At 42.1% G+C, this 23,299-nt stretch overlaps 1 protein-coding gene across 1 annotated transcript in view; it reads left to right on the top strand.

The window, feature by feature from the left end:
- The window catches only part of SORCS1 (sortilin related VPS10 domain containing receptor 1), a gene marked incomplete at its 5' end in the record, with an annotated part of 483,392 nt that overhangs the window by 326,369 nt on the left and 133,724 nt on the right, over positions 1 to 23,299 (top strand). Inside the window, 3 exon segments of the mRNA XM_006779616.2 lie at positions 7,144 to 7,208; positions 19,105 to 19,223; positions 21,877 to 21,966. Coding sequence (XP_006779679.1) covers positions 7,144 to 7,208; positions 19,105 to 19,223; positions 21,877 to 21,966 — 274 coding nt within the window.

Here is a 23,299-nt window from a genome sequence, read left to right as displayed (position 1 = left end):
TTCCCAAACTCTTTGATGATTTTAAATGTTTCTCTGCATCTTATCCACACTATTATTTCCAAACGGGGGGTCAGGAGGGTGATCTTATCATCCTCCCTGGTGTCTCTCTAGATCCCCTCAGGAAAAATAACCCCCAAAACAGACAAAGAAGGGGAGGAGCCAAAAAGTTGAGAAATAAGAAAAAAGCAGGAAATGCAGACAAGGGAGAGTGGGGAAGGGGAAGGGAGCATGGACACAGAATGGTTTGTCTTGACCAATTTAGACCTGGTCATTTGATGTCTGCGGAGGCATGTTTCCTGTTTCTAAGCATGGCTCTTCAAACTCTCAACTTTATTTCTATCAAACACTTTGTGCAGCAAATATCCTTATCTCCCACAGTCTTCCTAAGCATTATATATTCCTTCATTCTGGGTCAGACACCCCATTCCTGGTTTCACTCTCTCCTCTTCTCTCTCCCTCTCTCCTCTTCTCTCTCCCTCTCTCCTCCCTCCTCCCTCGCCCCTCCTCCCTCTTCCCTCCTCCCTCCTCCCTCCTCTTCCTTCCTTCCTTGACCAGGCACTGGGCGGACACCTCAGTCTCCTGGCTGGACAGGGGCCCAGCAGCAAGACCCAGGGAGGATGCTCCTTCCTTCCTTCCTTCCTTCCTTCCTTCCTTCCTTCCTTGCTTCCTTCCTTTCTCTCTCTCTCTCTCTCTCTCTCTCTTTCGTCTCTCCCTGATGTACTTTGTTGTAGACCTCATATAATTAACAGCGAGGCTTCTGGTTCTAGGAGTAAGGATGACAAAATACAGAATTCGATGAGTTCAAAGTTGTTGGCCATGCTGATTGTCAGTAACCCCCATATGCAATAAAAAAAAGCATCTTTTTACTTGTCTGTCTATAATAACTACCTTTCTTTCTGGGTAACCAGTGTGACAGTTTGGAGACCAGATGAAAGAAAGCATGCTTCTTGGGCTTAAGGTCAAGGTTAAAATGACACCTTCAGATTGTGTTGTATTTTTTTCTAACCCAGTTCCCTTAGATGGGCAGAGATGAGACCTCAGGCTAAGCTGCTTTGCTCAAGAATAAAAGTAGCCGCGTTCACCTGGACTCTCCTGATGATATCTGTCTTGAGACCTAACTGAAGTGGCAAGGGAAGGGGAAATGCTTCACTACAGAAGAGGAAGTCCGGGTGTCCAGGCGCTAATACCTGTGGGCACTTTGTTTCTCCCCTCTGTAGCAGATAGCACCCCTTGCCTCAATGGGCTTTGTTTATGGAGAGACCCCTGGGACCAGGACTGCTCCATCTAAAACAAGACAGAGGAAGACAGGGGTCTCCACCTCCCCTGCTTTGTCCCTCTGCAGATTCCTCCTCACTCCTTCTATGGCATTTACTGCAGATCTCAACCCCAATAAACAGGTGCTGTCCCATCACCATGTTTACTTATAATTCTTGCTCTGCCACTATCTCATAGGGCATTTTTGGCTCTGCAGCATTTATTGAGCACTACAGTAAACTGGTATAAACTCGGACAAAATGCCAGGACAATGATAAGCCAGTGGCATTTCTGACTCTCTCTGTAGAACATGTTGACAAAGGCTGCATTTGGCGGCTGTATTTCAGAAAGCTAACATTGTGTTGCTGACACCACAGTGGACTGGACCAGGGAGGGGATGTTGTGTTTGCATTCTTGACGTTAGGAATTCTCAGGTTTTATTCATAAATGGCTCCTACATGTGATGCCAGCGGAAGATACTGTGAGTGTAGATACAGGAGGCTGTCTTTGTCTTGTTTTCATCAACAGAGCTGGATCTGGGGTGGCCCGAGGGCCTTCCCCTTACACTTTGCTTTGACAGGTAGGACTACACATAGATAGATGGGGAACCGGTTCTTTTCAGTTGTTTATAAACTCGAGCACTTAACTTTCTTCAATGGCCTTTTGCATCAAATACAAAACCTTAAACGTGGTGCACAGAGGGCCCCTGCCTAGCCTTTTATTGTATCTTCTACTCTTCTCCTCTGAAAACATTGGATTCACGCTATTGACTTACTAGCGGATGCCTATCTGGGTCATCCTCTCTCTGACCTAGGACCTTTTTACCTTCTATACTCTTCTACCCCCTCTATATTGCATCTCCTTTAAGATTCAATCCATTTACTCTAAAGACTTCCTGTTCCTTCCTTCTCCCCCAGGTCTCTCTCTGCAAGTGAAAGGACGGCAATCCTGTGTCTTCAAGAGTACCTTGTATATTAGAACCCCATCTCATTGGGTTATTGTCTCTTCCATAGTTCGGAGGCTTCTGTGGGCAGAGCATCTGTAGCTCTTGTTCTTATTACATAATAGGACATTGAGATGTTTCACTGAGTGCAGAAGTGTTTTTATTCATTCGTGTACCTCATCTCTGAGCTGTTGACTCTTTTTTTTGTCTATTGATTTATGATGATTAATCATTTCTGCTAATAGGGTACCCATGATCTCTCAAGAAGCTTTTATTACCAACATTAATTTTAATTTTGAGATGAGTATTAATATTCTCCATCTGTCTCCTGAAGAAGAAAGGGAAAGAAGAGAAGAAAGAAATCGGATGCATTTCTGAGCCCTTGCTATGTGCCAGGAATCTGCTAAGTGCTTTAAGATATATATTCTAGGAAAACGTATTTTAGCCTCATTTTATACATGAAAAAATATCAAAGTACAGAGATGTTAAGTGACTTGCCAAATATCACACACACAGATAAAGTAATAAATGCTCATATGGCTGGTTGTGCCCTTCTTCTGTATCCAAAAACATTCAGTAAACATGTATTGGATATCTATACATGGCATGCTTGGTGCCTACATGGAAATTCAGAAAGGTTTGAGCTTGTCTGTGAATAAGAGGGATAGACAAATGAGTCACCAGTTGAAACCTGGCCTCATTTATGCCGTGCAAATGTACACCTATGGTTCTAGAAGTGTCAAAAGTGAACCAGCTTAGCTTAAGTGGCACCCCTGCTAGGAAGCCTGTTTCCAACTTCCCGTGTCTGCAGCTGAGCCATGACTGTAAGTATTAACAAGGTAGAAGGAGGTCAGAAGGCTTTCTAGACACAGATGCAAGTACACGCAAAGACCTGCAGACTTCCCTTCTGTGAAATTCAGTTCAAGAATGGAATTCTCTCAAATAGACCTAAAGGCAATATGAAGATATAAAGATACAGCCGCCCCGTTGCCTTTTCATATCATGAAAGGACCACATTTTTCCTCTTGTATTTATGGAGAGATTCTTTCTGACCAAAGGGAAAGAAGAGAAGGACCTTTCCATAAAGGGCCAACCAGATGGATCAGATATATAGGAAATACGGACCCGTGTAAAAGTGTTACCTATGTATTTATCGAGGAAACGTTTTTTTCTCTATGCTCTGGTAAGCACAGTTTACTTATTAAAAATGAGCAGCTGCCTTTCTGGAGCCCAGAGAAATCAGAGAAGCATTTATGTAAAGAGGTCCAGCCAACCATGATGAAGCATGACTGGGACATGTGCACAGGGCAGGCTAGAAGCATCAAGCAAAGGTACCCCACACTCTGTACTTATTACTAGCTAGACATACTTTAAGCCATTCTTTTTTTTGTATCCTCACCCAAGGATATTTTTCCATTGATTTTTAGAGAGAGTTGGAAGGGTGGGGAGGTGACACAGAGAGAGAAACATCGATGTGAGAGAGACACATCAATTGGTGGCCTCCTGCATGCACCTGCAACCAAGGTACATGCCCTTGACCGGAATTGAAGCCGGGATCCTTCATTCCACAGGCTGATGCTCTAGCCATTAAACTAAACTGGCTAGGGCTTAAAGCCATTCTTGACATCTCACTCTGAAAATAAGATGAAGAGAACATTTTGGATTAAATTTTATGTTTATGCTGTTTTTCTTTGGTTTATCATCATTTTTAGCATTATTTGGGTAAAATTGGCAAATAGAATTTTATTTAAAGTGTATAATGTGTACACTGTGAAAGGGTACTTTGAGTTATTACATCCATCACCTCACATGTTTAACTTTTTTGTGCATGAGTGTGAATCCATAATTTCTACTCTCTTAGCAAACTACAACTACAAACACAGCATTAGCAACTGTCGTCACCATGTTATTATACATTAGATCCTGAGACCTTATTCATTTTAAAATGGAAAGCTTGTGCCCTTTTACTTACCATCCTCTCCCCATGTCCCCTTTCCCCAGCCCCTAGCAACTATCTATCTATCTATCTATCTATCTATCTATCTATCTATCATCATCAAGTACAATATGTGGTCTTAAAATGTACAGAAAACCACAAAACTGCAGTTCCAACCAACATTTATAAATGGGCTAGAGAATGATACGTTTTTCAGTGTACCCATGAGCTTCTGTAAGGTGCCCGGTCAATGCCAGGACCATTAAAACCAGCACCTCCGCAGACATTTAGCATGGCTTGGCGTCCGCTTTTGAGAATTCACTAGTGCTACACATAAAAGCAGCAATAATTCTTTATAACCTGGAGGTACTCCTAGACTGCAAGAACATGGGTGAGAGCACATTAGCAAATAAAAATAGTTGGAAACTCGGTGGTTTTGGCTTGAAAGTTTTATTTTGTTGTCGCAGTTGTTTTATTACGGATGGACAAGTATTCAAGCAGGGTACGAGAGCCGGTTAGGCCCAGCAGACTCTGGGGAAACAATGGCCTCTCTGCTGTCCCCGCCTCATTTCCTTAATTAAGAGGGACAGCCCCTTGAAACAACAGCTGCTGCCCTCACATACATCAAAAGATCTTCAGAAGCTACTGCTTTTATTGATTTGGGGCCATGAGCACTTGAAACGATACAACTGGGTGCAGAGTCATCATTCTGCCCCCCATGGACACTAAGCATAAGCCCAGCAGATAGGATCACATGCTAGTTTCAGCCTCGTTTTTCGGGGATGCCAGTCTTCTAGGAATAACTGGTGCTACTCATTCCAAGGAAGGAACTCTGAGCACGCAACATGGGAGGTGAACAGTCGGTAACTACCCAGTTGTCATTTGCGAAACCAGTTAACTGTTGGGTTTTCTAGTTTGAGGCCTGTCAGGGAGCTTGTTTGCTTTTCAATGCTGGTGACCATGGCCTTGTGAGAAGAGGTCAGCTCTGGATCCAGTCAATGCTTCAGTATGGAAGTGGAGGGCCACTGTCCCTGGACAACCAGTCCCAGCAAAACTTAACTGAAATGGGGGTGAAGGTGTCACTGTCTGCCTGTATTCAGATTCCAGTGATGAAATTCACACAAGCATGTGCCCTTGTCTCTTTGGGGTCAATGATAAACCCTTGTTAGGGCATTTCTGCTTTCTGGAAGAAGAAACAAGACTTGATGTTTTGAGCATAGACTAAATTTCAAGCCATCCATCAATCAGAAAACTTACTGACAGTGATAATAGGCCTTCAGGAGACTTATTTTATTTTAAGATGAAGAGAGACTAAGCCACCTAGGTTTCAGAGTCTTTGAGCTGGGAAAAATGGGTTCAAGTAAGAAGAGTTATGGAAATGCCCTTAGGATAATGATTAATTTACTTATTTTGAAGAGCTCACAAACCATTATACAATCTCCCTCCCTCCCTTTCTTCTCTCTTTCTTCCTTTATCCCTTCATTCATTTACTTCTTCCTTCTTTCCTTCAACATTTAACTAGTATAGCTCAAGCCTACATATAGAAAAAAAATCTCCACTAGCTCTCAGTTGGAGCTGGGGGTGGGGTGGTGTATGCAAGTTGGAGAAGGGGCTGCTTTGATCTGGGGGAGGACACAAAAATGATGAAAACGAACTCTTACAGGATTTATATCAAAATATTTGTTGGTAGGGGGCGAATGGTTTTCCTGGTGTAACTGGGAAATATTCAATGGTGGAAGTGACTTGCAGTTGTGTCTTCAAATTAGAGTCAAAGAAAATTAGGTGAAACTGGAGAAGAGCATTTCAAGTTGAAGACTTCCCGAGGCTTACAGAGGGCTGAGAAGCTAGCGGGCACTTTTGGGGGATTGGCAGTCTTTCAGTGTGCCTGGAGATGGGGCAGTGCCCGGAGATGGGGCAGCAGAAGTGAGATGGGACCCATCAGGAAGGGCCCCACTGTGTCCTGACTCTGAGGAGTATTTTTTAAAATCTTTATTGTTGAAAGTATTATATATATATTCCCTTTTTTCTGCCATCAAATCCTTACATCCTGTCCCCTCTCCCCCCAGGCCTCCACCACCTATTGTCTGTGTCCAGGGGTAACATTGGTATGTTCTCGCATGGATGTGACGGCCGAGCTGCACTAGCTCAGGGCAGACAGAGGTGCAGTTTTGAGGCATGTGACTATTTCCATGTAGAAATGAAACAAATTAAATGGAAGTTCTGCAGATTCTGATGAGAGCAAATTATAGATGGTCCCACATTTACTTCATCTTCCTGTATAGAAGTCTGAGAGAGAGAGTATGATCAACCGTATTACTTAAGTAACAAAATAATTGTTTTCTATTTAATATGGCTCGCTGCAAGATTACACTACATAATATGTGTCTCTGCGGCATTTTAAATAGGCCTTTATTTTATTTACACATACAGTTTCGGGCACATACCATAGTGAGATACATCTGTATTTGTCCCTAACATTGGTCCAACAGTAAAGAGAATGGTTATTCTTTTGCTATACTGCATTCACATCGGTTGGGTCATGTGTTTTGTTTTCATAGTTCATAGGGTAGCAGTAGGTAGTTCTGCAAATTTCAAGTGAGAGAATTAATTAGATTACTTTGCTATGCAATCACTGTTCAAGTCAGGCAGCGAAAACCACCTGCCTGGCATTGCCTGATAAGTCTTGAAAGTTTAATACACTGTCAGGGAGATGGTTGCCGGAGATCACGTGCCATGCGTAGGACTTATTGAAAAGCCTGAGCTAATAACACACAGTATCTCTGCCCGAGTCAAGCCTGGACTCCACTGAAGAAAGGTTTCATTATTGTTTTTATGTGAAGTGGAAATTTTGCTGTCGGACTTTATAAGTAAACAGGGTAGATGTGCCCCAAGCATGGTGGTTTTGGAATCCTGTGGACATCAGCAGTCCGCAGGCTCAGCCGAGCTTCTCTAAGGCACGTGTGAAGTTGCTAAGGTTGATGTTCCTTTTTCATGTTCCTTCACTTTTTAGGTCTGTGATGGGCTCAAACAAGGAACCAGATCTTGTGCATCTCGAGGCCAGAACTGTGGATGGTCGTAAGTAAATCACGTTTTCCAAGGTGTTCACTGTGATACTAGTTTGATCAATCCACCACGAACCACGTCTTTGTTCAGGAAAATCGTTGGCAATAATGCAACTCATTTGAACATGAGGACTTTCCCAGCTTTTAGTAATTCAGGATTGTCTTAATCATTTTTGACAACTCTCATTCAATCAGGCTCTTTTGCTTTCCTAGTAATGTGAAAAGTCAAAATTCCTTATTTCTACCATGTTTTATTGTTGTGATTGCTGCTGCTTTGTTTTGATTGGTTTTTCCTGTTTCCTTATTTTATTGGATGTAGTTCGAGCAATGCCTCCCTGTCTTGTTCGGAGACACACAAAGCATTTAGAGGACACAGGGGAGAGAAGAATCATCCTATGTGTACCTATGATAAGCAGCAGGAGGGCAAAGTCTGCACCTGAGGTGGTCAGAGCAGCCCTAGCTAGGCCATCCGCAGTGAAGGACTCCACATGATGTGAAGATCATGGCTTTAGGTACATGACCGAGAGGAAAGTAAGGTGCAAATCTAGAATTTAAACCCTTGTCTGAAAAAAGCAAGTCTGCTCACTAATTGTGTGACCTTGAAAAATCTACTTAGACCCTTTACGCCTCAGCTTCTTCACTGTAAATTAAATAAGTTAACAAAAATGTGTCCTATAGTAGCTAACATTTACAGAGCACTTACGCTGGACCAAGAATTATGTTAAACACTTTATCTCCTTTAGCACAAGGAATCCTCACAATTTGTGGATTGTTGTTCCTGTTTTGCAGATGAGGAAATCAAGTCATAGAAAGTTTAACAAACATATTTAAACAACAGCAATAGACCTTTCCTCCTTCTTCTCTGGTCCTGAGGTTCTCCTGAAGGTCTGAGGGTTGACGGGCTACCACTAGATCTAAGATTGGGCACTAAAGGTGAAAAGGATGAAGGGAAAGGGAACATGTATAGAAGAAAGGGATGAGGAAAGAAAGACAGAGGAAGAAAGAGGTCCCAGATGTAGAGGAGAGAAAGAGAATGGACTGTCCACAGTTACCACCAAGCAAGGAGGCTGTTAGAGGTTGTCCGACACTAAGCAAGAGAATGGTAATTTAGTTATGGAGACATTTCCTATCTCAAAAGTATCCCTCACAATTCAAACGCATCACTGTCACTGGCGCCTGCACCTGGCTACTTGTCCTCAGCTCTTTGAACACAAAGACAGCAGCGATGCCTGCACTTTACCAGCTGACAACTCAAAAGTCACCGGTCATCCCTGCAGCCCAGACTCTTCAGAAATCGCATGTTCTCTGCACCTCTGCACACACCATGAGATTCTGCATCTCTAGAGGTTTTGCTTCCCTTTCAGAGGATGAATATATTCTTTGGTAGAATCAATGGGAGGATAGGTCAGGGACCAGCACCTTCCTCCTTTTAAATTTAGGCAGGGTAGCAGTAAATCATGGCATCTGCCCCACCCTGTGCCTGGCACAGAATGAGTGGAGACACTTCCTTTGCTCTGCAGCTGATTATTTTATCTTGGATCCCAAGGTTCATTTCTTACTACCCAATAGCCAGAGCAGCCTTTTCCTAAGGTAAAAGCAATCCTGTCATCTGTTTTAAGCTTTGATTGACTTCCCACTGCTCTGGCGATAAATAGCCAAGTTCTCACCTTGACCTTTAGCTGCAGCATAAGCTGGTCCCTGGCCATTTCCTCAGCCGCATCTCACTCTAACCCTGTCCCCACTCCTTGCCTACAGACCCTTGAATTTGCTTTCAAGTCTTGGACCACCCGGGTTTCTAGGTCTTAGTTTAAGGCCCAGAAGTCGCTGTTTCCTCTGCCTGGAATGCCCTCCCCCCTTCCCTGATGAATTCAGTGTAATTAATCACTATAAGTGTTTCAGATCTCAAATTAAGCATCCGTTTCTATTTTTTTTTAACTTTTCACTTTGAAATAAATTTAGACTCACATAAAAGTTGTAAAGAATAGTCACCTTCCCCTGGACTTTTCAACCAGCTCCCCTAAAGATAGCATCCAGGAAACCCAGAGAACTCTAACAAAATCCTGGGAAGTACCATTTCCCAGGGGAAGTCTTTCTTGAACTCCCAATCCAAACCAGTTTTTCGATTTGTTTGCTTTCATCCAACTCTAATATTTTTCTTTATTGTGCTCATCTCAGTTTTTTTAAAAATATATTTTATTGATTTTTTTTACAGAGAGGAAGGAGAGGAATAGAGAGTTAGAAACATTGATGAGATAGAAACATCGATCAGCTGCCTTCTGCACACTCCCTACTGGGTATGTGCCCGCAACCAAGGTACATGCCCTTGACCGGAATCGAAACTGGGACCCTTTAGTCCGCAAGCCGATGCTCTATCCACTGAGCCAAACCGGTTAGGGCTCATCTCAGTTTTTAATTGCACATTCCATTTCCGTGATGATTGGATCACAGTGTTTTCTCTCCACCAGTAAGTGCTATGGGTGCAGGGGGCATGTATCCCTTTGTTCAATACTCTGTCTCCAGCACATGCCACAGTGTCTACATGTAGATAGAGCTTAATAAATATTTATTCAATGAATGAATGCATAGTTGACCAAGTGTCAGGGTAACCAGCTGGCTACCTAACCTCACTTACAGATCCCACCTACAGACCTTATTAGAATGTAAATTCTGATGTAGGAGGAGCCCAACAATCTGCATTCCTAACAAGCTCCCTGGTGAAGCTGATGATGCTGGTATTGGAACATGCTTAGGGTCAGAAAATCCCATAATAAAAACTAATGAAAGAGCTTCAGGGTCTGCCTCCCATGACTACACCCTTGTTTAGAAAGCTCTGGATGGAATCCTAGATTGCTTTCCTTTCTGAAATTTTGGGGATGTGGCTGCTTTCTGTTTGTGGCATTGAATGCCCATAACCCCATATCCTGAAAACGACAAGGCCATCACTTTCCCTGATCTGTGCTTTTTCCCCACCCATCGTTATTCCTGTGTTCCCTGCAGGCATGGAGGTTGATAATGTCAAACTGTCATCTCAGGCTCAGCTTGCGCGAGGCATGAAATATATCAGTTCTAATTTTATTTATTTTATTTTACTTTTTTTGCAAAGGCAGCATCTTCAGAAACTATTCAAGAGTGAAAATTCAATAAAGGGATTTAATTTGAAAAGTTATTCCTGTCAAAACAAAGCAGAAAAAAAAATTACCTACCGATTGAAGAAAAGGATCTAAGCCTGACCTGACCAAATGTAAAAAATGAGATTTTCTCGGTATCGTGTCCTCCCTCCTCTTCCCTCCCCCCGTCCCTCCCTTATCTCTCCTTTTTCTTGGTATCTCTTTCTCCAACACGGTAATCCTGGCACCAAGTAGAAGAAACAGAGAGGAGGAGGAAGAGGAGGAGGAGGAGGAGGAGGCTTTCACCCAAAGACTGTGCACAAAAAAGTCTGCTCACACTACTCCTATTCAGCATTGTACTAGAAGGCCCTACACAGATCAATTATGCAAAAAGAGGAGGAGGAGGAGGAGGCGGAGGAGGAGGAGGAAGAAAAGAGCTCAGACAGCTCAGTCAGTAGCAAGGTGTTAGCAAATGTAGCTGAGAGTCATTTGCTCCAAGAATTCCAATATCTATATGTTTTCTCTTTCCCATTCCCTGATTGAAACCCCTCTTGATTCTCTATTTCTTCATTATTATTTAGTACATAATTTAAGTATATGGTACTCATTGTTTATATTCTAGGTCAGTGATGGCGAACCTTTTGAGCTCGGCGTGTCAGCGTTTTGAAAAACCCTAACTTAACTCTGGTGCCATGTCACATATAGAATTTTTTGATATTTGCAACCATAGTAAAACAAAGACATATTTTTGATATTTATTTTATATATTTAAATGCCATTTAACCAAGAAAAATCATCCAAAAAATGAGTTCATGTGTCACCACTGACACGCGTGCCATAGGTTCGCCATCACTGTTCTAGGTTATGGGTCTTGTAGGGAATGTGCAAAAATAATATAATACTTTTTTAATTTGAACATTGTTGTTGTGTTTGTTTGTTTTCTCTGATTGTAATGGGTTTAGGGATTTTGTAGCCAAGGCACTGAGACATGTGACGCAGGAAAAAATTGTTCACTTGCTTATTTGGCTCATCCCCACGGGATGGGTTGCAAATGCTTATCTGGGTTTGTTACTCAAAGGTTCGTGTTAGTCTCATTTCACATCTCCCTAGATGACCTTTTAATTACTATCTGTTTCATTGGAAGAATCTGTATGTGAGGGAGGTGAGCTCTGGGAAGCATTGGCTTACAGGGGTCTATGGCTGGCATAGATGTGTCATGCCCATTGTGCTGTGAGACCTGGATGTGTTGTAGTTTACAGTCATGTCAAGGATGTTATTCTTTCTTGTATCACCTCTGTCTTGGGAGACAAGCTGAATTACAGTCTCAATTACAAGTTAAAACTCTTTTCATATTAGCACAACTTTAGCCCCTTCATGAGGAATCACTACATAGATTCCTTCTTATACAGCTTACTATAATTTAGTAAGTTGCTATCCCATTAATAGATACATACATGTTTGGCTATTTCATACAGTGCTGACACACATACACCCGTGAACATGCAAACTTACATAAGAGCAAACACTGCTGAGATAAGTTCCCAGCATCCTGGACTTGAGGATATATATATATATATATATATATGCTATAGATGTTGTCACATCGCCCTCTGAAAATAGTTGCATCATGTACGCTCTCTCAAAATGAGAATGTCTGTGTTTGCAAGCCCTCAGTCACCCAGGACACTATGAACAATTTTTTAAACAGAATCTATCTACTGAGTAGAATGCATGGCATTATCTTTATTTTAAATTGCATTCATTGAATTATGAGTGAGGTTAAGAATTTTTATTTTATTTTATTTTATTTTATTTTGCTATTTATATCTCCTTTCCAGTGAAACTTCAAAAGACATAAACTCTCTTTCATGGTCTAGGTAAGATGGACACTTTGGCATTTATATAAAAATTGAAAAATATCAACATTACCACCCCTCCCTGCCAAAGTCCCATCACTATCTCGCAAAATGACCCTGTTGGACCCCTCATTTCAGAGCCTTCGTTTACCTTCTTTTTCAATCAGTTAATTTATTCATAGCTTCAAGGGAAGAGGTTAGAAGTTTGCATTTCTGCTCTGCCTCAGACTGATAGCTCCCCACCACTTGCCCACACACCAAACAGGCACCTCTGTCCTCCTATCCTCATGTCAAGCACCAGGACTAGCTAGTACAGGGGCACCGGGTGCTTTGCTTTTCTCTCTAGCAATGCCATTTTGATCCTGTTGTTCATTCTGCAAAAGTCTCTAGGTCTCAATTACTCCTGATTTCAACTTGGCCTCTCTGATTTAGTAGCCGAGAGACAAACTTGAACACTAACCAGCAAAGCGTGAAATAAGGTAACATGAGCTTCCACACACAGCAATGGAAAACCTGAGTGGGGACGTGCGACCACAGGCTCAGCTGAGCAGCTCTCACATCCGGTTCTTTGTACCCAGTTTGTGTTGTTTCCCCTGCATCCTGCCTGTCCACCCACCTGTGCAGAGACCTGTGCCCTTTCAGTCCATCTGAGGATGAAAGGACGGACGTGCACAAGAGACAGCTGTCATTCCCCGGCCTCAACTCCAGGACAGAGGTCTGGATTTCTGTTGGGTTCTCAGGATCCCCAGTGCACAGCAGCACCAGTGCACATAACGTGTGTGGGGCAACGTCCAAGTGTTTGGGAAATTCCTAATGCTTCCGATTCTTGCTTTAAAGAAAAAGAAAGAGCATCATAAAGATTGGGGCACTTTCTCAGACATCTCCTCCTTTCCTGCATGTTCTCAGGCAACACTGAAGCTAGTTCCCATGCCTTCTATTCCTATCATTTGCCTGGGGCATTGCAAGAGAGACTTCTCATCTGCACTGCTTACACCAACTCTTGGAAGTAGGCCGTGTTGTTATTTTCCTCATTTTAACTTTGAGGAAAGCATGGCCTGCAATGATTAAATGGTTTTGCTGTTGCTTCCGGGCTAGAATTTGAAGCCAGGTCTGGCTCATTCCAGACCTATTATTCATTCATTCAATAAATATTGTTGGACATGTATGCTCCGGTAGGAACTCTTCTAGGCATGAATGATGGATAGTAGGGGCCATTGTAAAGGCCCTGCTCTCATCAAGTTTACGCTTTACTTAGGGGGACAGGTCATAAACAAATGGATAATGCCGGGTGGTGATAAGTTCTAGAAAGAAAAACAAAGGAGAGGAATCTTTGGTAAGGTGACATTTGATATTTTAGCCAGTTCCTTATGGAAGTAAAAGAGAGGGCTATGTGTCTGCCTGATGGAAGAGACAGATGGAATAGGACATGTGAAGGATATGAAGTATGGGCACACTTGGCATGGTGAGGGATAGCAGGCAAGCCAGGTGGCTAGAATAGAGAGAGGGCAGCAAAATGTGTCATATGTCTTTGTCTATTTAAGTGACAGTGGTGTGGAAGGCAGGGCTTGCACCTTATTGATCTTTACCAAACTACTAACACAGTCCAAGTATGATATTCAGTGTTGAGGGCACCTGCATGGGAATTAGCCTGCCCCGTTTTCCCTCTCCTGTCTCCAATTTCTAGCCCTGTGCTTGGTGAAATAATATAATTCCAGAACTTTCTCTGTAGTAGTCATGGCCTCCTGAATGTCCAAAGACTAACAATCAAAGGCAAGGTTTAGGAAGTCACACTAGCCCAAAATCAAGAGACTTCCTAGAAGAAACCACTGCCACGAACTCCTCACACCAAAGGAGACCATTTGGTCTAAGTGAGTAATTTTCACAGAAATGTCTTCTCCGCTGCATAGTCTTTCAGGGGCTAAGGCTAGAGCTTCGCTTTTGAAGATCTCAGTTTCTAACAGGCACATGCCAGAGAGGGCTCTAGGGCCTTGACGGGAATGAGCACAAGCATGTCGACACCTGTGTGCCCACATGCATGCACACCTGCGTGTGTTGGGTGGGAACGTTTTAATAAGAATGTTCTAAAACAAACAATAGAACCATAGAACGAACAAAAAGATTTATCTGCAGAGGTATGTTCTCCTTAAAGTTAAAAATTAATGGGTTGTGGAGGGAGCTTCATAGTACTCATGCTTGCCTACACAGTTGATGGTTTTGTTTGAAATTAACCTTTTACAGTATTAAAGCATATGGAAAGAATTGGTGCTAACTAAAGATTTGTTGACTGAGAGAATCAATGGATAGAGTCGTGGAGATCTGTGAGATATAGTTTCTGCTCTGTCATTTACTAGCATATGGGCTTCTACAAATCTCATCCCTACGTCTGAAGTGCAATTTTTGGTGAAGTTACAAAAGAAAAAGCAAGTGCTCTATTTAGAATAGTTCCTGACCCAGAGTAGAGGTCCTTTGTTAATCCGGAGGTTAATGCTACTGCAGATGCCATCAGTGGAGGCAGGCTGGGAAGGGAGAGGTCTGCCTGAGCTTCAGGAGAAACTCTGCAGTAGAAGACCCAGGAAGGATATGGACAGGGCAACAGGACCAGAAAAGACAGATCAAACTGGGGGAACTCTGTGAATGAGCATAGAGTCTCAGCCTGGAATGGACACGCTGTTTAGACATAGCAGAAGGCCTGAAGTCACAGACTTGCCAGCATCAGGGAGTTTTTTCTGGGCAGGAATGGAAGGAAACAGGTTTTAAGGGATAAAGCACAATAAAGACCTGTCAGGGCGTAAAGTGATAGTCTGGTTTTGACATCCTTTTTTAGTTCTAAAACTCTAATAACCTTCATTATATCGCTTAGTCAGTGACTGCAGAGTCACACAGTTTGTTGGAGATAGAGGTGGGATCTAGAACATCACTACAGCAGGAGGGAGGGCACGCAGGGCAACACGGCGCAGGCAGCCTGGCCCATGCGCTGGTCACCAAGGTCACGTCCAGTTCTGCCCTGGCCCCCACCTTACACTGCCTGCCCAGCATAGTTGCTACCTATTCATTATTCAAGGAGGATATTTTTCATGGCTTTTTGAAAAGTTACTTAAGAAAACTTTAACCTAAACCAAATATTGACTCCGGTAGAAATGTCTGTTCTATACTTTGCAGTTGGTTCCCTTGAGACACAGTGAGCAGTCCTAGTAATGGAAGAGGGAGGACTTCAATAACTACAGGCACCTGTTTAAGCACAGTCCAGCCACGCACTGGACCGAACATACTTATTACAAGTGTCACAGCCCCTGGCATGATGGCTCTTCTTTATCCCCACTTCACAGATCAGAGTTTAAAGAGGCCAAGTGTTTGCTTGGGTTTACCAAGCAAGCAGGCTCTGAGGTTGCAGCTAAACCTTTGCTCCTCCGCTCCAAGCCTGGCCTGTCAAAGGCAGCTTCCTTTAGATCCTCACGCATTTGGGAGGATGGGGAATTCCATTATTCCAAACAGCAGCTGTTGCAGAGCAAGAATGCTTGAAAAGAGCCGCGCTGTGTCCTAATTACCTACGGCAAGGAAAACATCTGTGTGGGGAAAGTAATGAAATTAATTCTAAAGTCGAGCAGTTGCATACATTAATTGACGTTAATTAATGCCAAATTACACGATACTTCCTATGGAATCACATCATGCACTCCCTGGAATTGAATATGAAAAGAGTTCATCATACTTAATGCTATCACCGCCAGCCCGAGGGGAGGGGAGTGAGAGCGATTGGTCCCTGGTTAGGAAACGCAGCCAGCTTCTTTCTGTTGCCCTTAGGAGGGGAAAGGGAAGGAACCAGAGCACTTGACCAAGGCAGGCAGTGCGACACTGAGCCTTGCCCTTGGGCTTGAGATTTCACTCTGAGCAACAAATGCTCTCCAGACCGCTTCCTGGGGCTTTTGTTGCATCACCCAGTTGTACATTTTGTTCAGTCAGCCTAAGGATGGGCTCATTGCAGCAAGCCCCCACGACCTCCTACCCGACCCAGGTGAGGGGTACTGACCAGAGACTTGTATGCAGGTTGTCTGCCTCTCTCACGTCGCTGCCTCTATACTATTGTTGACATTTCACATACATCTTTTATTCATTTTTCCTGTGCAAACATACATCTATAGATATCTATATATACACCTGGCATAAAATCGGGTCCATATGCACATATTTTGGTAACCTACTTTTATGAAACTTTTATTTTGGAATAAATTTAAATAAACAGAAAAGTTCCCAAGACAGTACAGCTTTACCCAGCTTCTCCTAATGTTAACATCTTATACAACCATGGTCTATTTTTTAAAACTAAAAAATGAACAGTGATAAAACATTAGTAATTAGTAACCTCTGTTTATAATGTAAACTATATTAAGCATTTCTGTAACACCTTATATACCCTTTAGAAACAAGATTTTAATAGCAGCTCCTTAAAGGAACTCCCTCACTTTTTGTTTACTAGATCTGCATTTAAATGTCCCTTCCTAAACCAACCAGTGGTGAGAAAGTAGGTAGACCTTGAATGGGAATATACCCAACAGAATTATAGGAACTTCTGAATCACATGGAGAAAGGTGGAGCCAACAAATCCATTTTGGCTTTTCCAGCAAAGAAACAGAGAGGAATGGGTATTGGACACCAACAGTATCTGATGCAGAGATATAGCAAGAGTACTCAAATCCAGTTCAACCAGTCTTTTAAAGGACCTTCTATGTGCCGAAGACTGATATAATATTTGTGAAAGAGAGCAAAAGAGAAAGCAGGAATTTTATCAATATTAATAACAACTGGCCTTTGAACAAATTTCAAAACATTTAGCATATGTTTTATTTATTTCAGTTAATTCTTACAGCCACACTACAAGATAGTTGACATTGGCATCTCCATTAGGAATGAAGGTGGCAAGATTCAAGAAGACTATGATTTCCTTTGAACTATGCAGCTAATAAGTAACCACACCAGAACAGAACTTAAGCCCAAGTCTCATAGTCACCAATTTCCATTGTTTCTATGACCCCAAGCTACCTTTGAAAAACAGAAGTCAATTAAAAATTGTAAAAGGGTCTGGTGGAGTGTGAAATTGTGAGGTAGAGATTTTGTGTGCTGTGAGGAGGATTGTTCTTGGAAGGGTTAAGTCCCAGAAATTGTCTTCAAGGACAAAGACCTTGAGTTATGCCCTAAAATGGAACTATTATAATGTCTGTAAAAGAGGATAGGAAAGGATCAGTAGAAGGCTTTTCTTTAGTTTATCATTGGAACTGATTTCAGCAGAAGTAGATGGATTAAACGACTTGAGAGCTATCCCCATTTGTCATTTATGCATGTGGCAGCCAGATGGAGGAAGGTTGAGGGTAAAGCTTTCCTTCATCAGTCACTGTTCAGATGGAGCACGTGCTGGCCGCTACCTCGTGACTCTCCTGGCGGAATTCAGGGATACCCAGGTTCCTTCAGTAAACGTCCTGGAACTTTAATTAAAGGAAATTAGTGAACCCTTATATCCAACTGTATATGGTATTGCTACCCCCATTTCATGTAAATAAATATATTTTGATTTATTTGAAAGAAAGGATTTTTGCATACATCACTGATGTGTTAAAATCAAATTCATTAAGCATCAACAAAGTAAAATGACTTTCTTTTTCATTCAAAAAGATACATTCCAATAAAGAGGTATGTTTCAATGAATATTTATTGCCTACTATGTGCCAGTAATGTAATGCAATCCAGGTATGTGCCTTTGACCTGAAATAAAACCTGAGACCTATTGTGCGCAGGCCAACACTCTAACTACTGCAAACACAGGTCAAGGCAGGAGGAACATTTCAAGTAGAGGAAATACAAATGAAAATAAAGTGGTAGGAAGTTTGGCCCACTTTCTGAACATAAAGTAGGACAGATTAGAAGAATCACAGTTGCGGGAAGAAGGGATTAGCATGAGGGGAGGTTGTGTCGGTAGATAGTGGAGGGTTTGAATTTATTCTAAAGTCAAGGAGGCCAAAGGAGTTTTAAATAACCAAGTGACATCTGAATAGTAGAGAGAATAGAATAGTTGTGGTTGAAAGCAAGGACAGCCTCCCTGATACAATATATGTCCAACAAAGGTCAAAATTATGAGTTATTATATGTTTATCATCTGGCTTAGAGACTTAGATGGAAGTCGAGGTCTTAATTCATCTACAAGATGAGAACAAAGTTTTTGACTCAGGAATCCCTTCTGTATTCTGTTTCACTTCCAATTAGTAGTAGAATGAAACCTTTATCTTGACATAGAGCCTTCTTATTTATGACAGCAGCACTTCTAGTGTGAGATGATGGATGATTGCATATATAGGTATGTATTTCCCTGTTTGTTAATCAGAGGTCAAAGTGTGGCAGTGAAGCCTAGTGAGAAAATATACTATGAAAGCATAACTATTGTTCGGCCAGTGTTGTTCAGTGGTTGAGCATTAACCCTTGAACTGGAAGGTTGCTATTTGATTCTGGTCGAGGCACATGCTGGGTTTGTGGGCTTCGATCCCTTATTGTAGGGGGCTTGCAGGAGGCAGCCAATCAATGATTCTTTTTATTTCATTGATGTTTCTATCTCTCTCATCCTCTCCCTTCTTCTCTCTGAAATCAGTAAAATGAAAAGAAAGCTCAAGTATTATTGCCAGTTTTTGAAAATACTTTCATTTGGTTTAAATGGGAAAGAAATGAATTAAGGAGAATTTAGTGTTTAGGATGGCATAGGCACTGGGAAACAGCGTAGTGGGTTGATAGCAAGTGAGTAAAATCGTAATGACAGCGATGATAACAATGATTATGACAACAATAATGTGGTTAACAGGGAATGTGAGGTTTATTTAAATACTTGGAGGTAGCAAGGGCAATAGAAAATATACACTCAGACTCGAATTCTCTGTGTGCATATCACCCTCCTCTGTTTTTTTTCCAGATTCGCAATACCTGACTTGCCGCATGCAGAACTGCACCGAGGCCAACAGAAATAGACCTTTCCCGGGCTACATTGACCCGGACTCCTTGATTGTGCAGGATGATTACGTGTTTGTTCAGGTGGGAAAGATCCACTTCTACTGATTGTCTCAAAGACCTTTTCCTTTTTCTGTCCCTAATGCAGCCCCGTTTGCCTGCTTCCGGAAAAAGAACTAAAAGCATTATCTTTTCAACAAAAGGAACATTACCACGCATCAGATCTCCTCTACTAACAGAATATTAATGAGTTCCTTTGGGCAGTGTGTGGAGGACCTTATCAGCCCGGGTCAGGGGTCAGGGGTCAGGGGTCAGGGAGGCACAGCGCAGAGTGCTGTTCATCCCTCTCATCTGCATTCTGAGGAGCTCCCAGCAGCCAGCAACCAGCAGCCAGCAGCGGGGCTGAGCAGAAATGTCCATCTCTTCCTACCAGGAGAATGGCCAGCCCATCAGCATCCTCCCCAATATCCAGTTTAAAAATAGAGAGGCAGCTAGGAAGGTGAAGCAGTGGGGTGGCTGGAGGTGGTGGGAGCAGAGAAAAGGTGGTAGTAATCAGCCATTATTGTCGTGCCCTGACTGTGATTAGGATGAAGCGAATTTAGATGAGATGTATTCAGACAGGCTTGGCACCTCCTCAGAGAGTGGGAACAGCTTGAGTAGCTGAGGTTTCATGAGTGTTTAGAAGAGACAGGAAGCAAGTATGCTTTACTTCTTATCAGCTTTTAAGGAACATCTTCGGCTTATTTGGACAATGCTGTGAAAAATTCAGTTCTTTCTTTCCATGTTAAAAATGGTAAAGGTATAATTGCTAATGTGTGTGTGTGTGTGTGTGTTTCTCTCTATATATACATATATATTTATACTTACACACACAAATACTTATGATTTCACTAAGCATGATCCACACTATTATATTTTAGAAAGAAACCATAATTTAGAATATTTAATCCAATGATTTAAGGAAGCAAGTAAATGTTCAAAATACCTAACATCAGCCTATGTACTTTAAAAATGTTTCACAAATGATTACACACACACACACACACACACATTTTCTTTTTCTTCAGGGAAATGAGTAATGAGTACTCTGATAACTTCAGCATCAATTATCAAGTGACGTTGAAATGGTTACACACATTGGTTCTCTCTCTAATTTATTTCTCTATCATGGTTACTTCCTGGAACTTTTTTTTCTGTTTCCTAATAACCATTTATAATCTACATGTATGACTTACATATGGGAATCAGTTCTGCATTTAGAGTTTTTCTTATTTTTCTACCCATGCCACTGTGAACGTGACCCTTCAGCTCATCACTGGGAGGAGTAGGTGATCTGGCCACATATTGATGAACATTTTAGTTATGTTTTTATGTGTCTGGTGAACAGTCACCCAAAGCATATGTTGGCATTCTGAGTATGCAAACTCCAGTTGACATTCAAACCCCAGAGGCTTATATGGTTTAAGAGCGGCTATAGGAACTCAAAAATAGAGTAGATTAATGGTTTCCAGGGTCTAGGAAGTAGGGAAATGGGGAGATGTTGGTCAAGGATACAAACTTCCAACTATAAGATGACTAAGTTCTGGGATCTACTATAGAGCATAGTGACTATACATAATGATACTGTATTGCACACTTGAAAGTAATTAAGAGCTTAAATGGTATCCATCCATACATACAATAATCTTACTTAAGTGAAGGCATGGAGGTATTAACTAACTTTATTTGTGGTAATTATTCTATGCAATATATATGTACCAAATCATCACATTTTACATGTCACCCTTATATATGTCAGCGATTTTCAACCTTTTTCATTCTGAGACACAAAAAATATATTTTTTGCAGACCTGATAAAAATTAGGTAAAATTATGACTCATTCACAGCGGATATAGCTACTGTTGTGTTGGCTGTTGTCATTTTTTAATTTGAAAATCAAAGGGAAAAGAGGTCAGTGCCCCTGACTAAATAGTCAGGTATTGCATATTTTTAAAATGTGGTGGGAATACTGGTTGAAAATTGCTGGTGTATGTCAATAATATCTCAATAAAGCTGGGGGAAAAGGAGTGACAACGGAGAGAGAGATTGGCAGTGGCACCCTTAATACACTGTACTGAATGGGCCTCATGCCAAGGTCGATACCATACCCTACTCTCCCTCCCTCACACTCATGGAGTTCATTGGACTCTGTGTGCTGCACAAACTTGGGAAGGTTGCTCAGAATCAATTCTCAGAGATAGAGCTCTCTAAACCATCTAACGGGTCAGCCCTGCTGTGTGTTGGACGTGCTCACAGCCGTCAATGTCACAGCCACACACTGGAATCAGTGCCCAGAGATGTGAGACCTGGACCGCTTCCTTCCGATATGACTGGGGACCTGTCTGCATGGCCATAGTCTTGGGGCTAGATAGCTGGGCTGTTCATGGACATTGATCCAATATCCCTCGAGGCTTGTATCTTTGAAAGTTCATAATCACTGACAATGTTTCCTGGCTTCTGAGCCACAGCGCAAATTGAAGAATTGTATTTTTGTCCAGTGGGTTCCATCTGGGCCTCTGACCAACTCACATGCACTGTTTAAGTCGTTTTTGAACTGAAAGCCAATTCCTGACACTTGTCCACGGTAGTCATTCACACTGATGTGTTGGCAGCGACCTCCTTTTGTTTAGTGGCTGTTCTTCCAGGGCCTGTAACTGTTACAGTAGCTCCTCTTACAACTGTGTGTTTCTGGTCCAGCTGACGTCGGGAGGACGGCCGCATTACTACGTGTCCTACCGAAGGAATGCGTTTGCCCAGATGAAGCTGCCCAAGTACGCTCTGCCCAAGGTATGACCGGAATTGTTTTTCATTTTAGTGTTTCCTCTGATTCCCATAGTCCTGCCGCCTCCCTCTTTCCCAAGCATCTTTCCATCTCTCATTGTCATGTGTTTATTTTCATCTACCATCTCTGTTTCTCAAGTTCATTTGGCGTCACTATTTTTTTTTTGCCAATCTTAATCACTATCCTTCCTCAGCATATTCTCTCTCTCTCTCTCTCTCTCTCTCTCTCTCACACACTCAAATTCTCTCTCTCTCTCTCTCCCTCTCCCTTTCTCTTTCTCCATGCCTCTCTCTCTCTCTCATCCTATAGGAGCATCTGAATAAATAAATTGATAACTGATTTGCTTTTGCTTTTCAATAGTAAAGGTTTTCAAGCAGTAGGTATTGGTTTTCTAGCAAGACAGAAAATACACTTGGGATACACAGTGTTTCAGTGCAATGGGTATGATAATGTTTCCATCTCAATTATTTTTCTTATTAATTATTTAGAGGCGACACACCTATATGGTATCCAACCTTTGCTTTCTCTTTCAATGGAACTTGAGACAGGTGGTCTTTAGAGTTTTGAGTCACAGCTAATTTTTCAGACTGCCCCAAAGACAGATGCCTTTCTAAACAGTGGCTGATAAGAGTTAGAGACCCTCATCTGTGCAAGTCCCCGGCTCTTTCCACACACTCTGAGGCACTGCGTTAATATGGAGCACCACCTAGTGGAGGCCAAGCTGACTTGGGAGCTCAGAGTTTCAGACCTGCGGTCTTGCTGCCATGGTGTGTACTAAAAGTGGCCATAAATTCTTAATGCATTGGACCTTGATTTTAGAGCAACAGAGGTGTGTGGCTATAAGACAGAGACTGTGTAAATATAGTTACAGCTCAACTTTGAAACCTTTGGGTTGAACAAAGTACATAAAGCACTTTCTGTTGATGGAGTTTTTATGACTCTAGTATTTTTAATCCATAACTTTGTAGTATGCTTGTCTGACCTAACACCAGTGCGCTGCCCAGGAAATCAGGTGACAGATATAGCACAAGGGCATTGCAGAGCTCCTCTTGTGGGAGAGCCAATGGTAGCTAGTTGCTCTGGCTTCTCCAGGCAGAATTCTCCCTTCTGGCCATCACTCTGTCCTTACCCCTAGCATCGTGAAAGGTGAGCTGTAAACCTCAGCCCATTAGAGATAATAATACACATTAAATTGCGCTATTAACTGCCAAGAACTATATTCATGTTAGTAGTTATTATGTTCAGCTGCTAAGAGATTCATGACAGTGGTAATTGCCCAGAACTAACTATATGTCTCTACCTATGTACATTTAAATCCTCCTTGCTCTTGATTTGGCT

This window comes from Myotis davidii, unplaced genomic scaffold (genome assembly GCF_000327345.1).
Source record: "Myotis davidii unplaced genomic scaffold, ASM32734v1 scaffold107, whole genome shotgun sequence".
Taxonomy (NCBI): Eukaryota; Metazoa; Chordata; class Mammalia; order Chiroptera; family Vespertilionidae; genus Myotis; species Myotis davidii.
The sequence above is the reverse complement of the archived record's forward strand: the minus strand, read 5'-3'. Positions and strand labels throughout refer to the sequence as shown.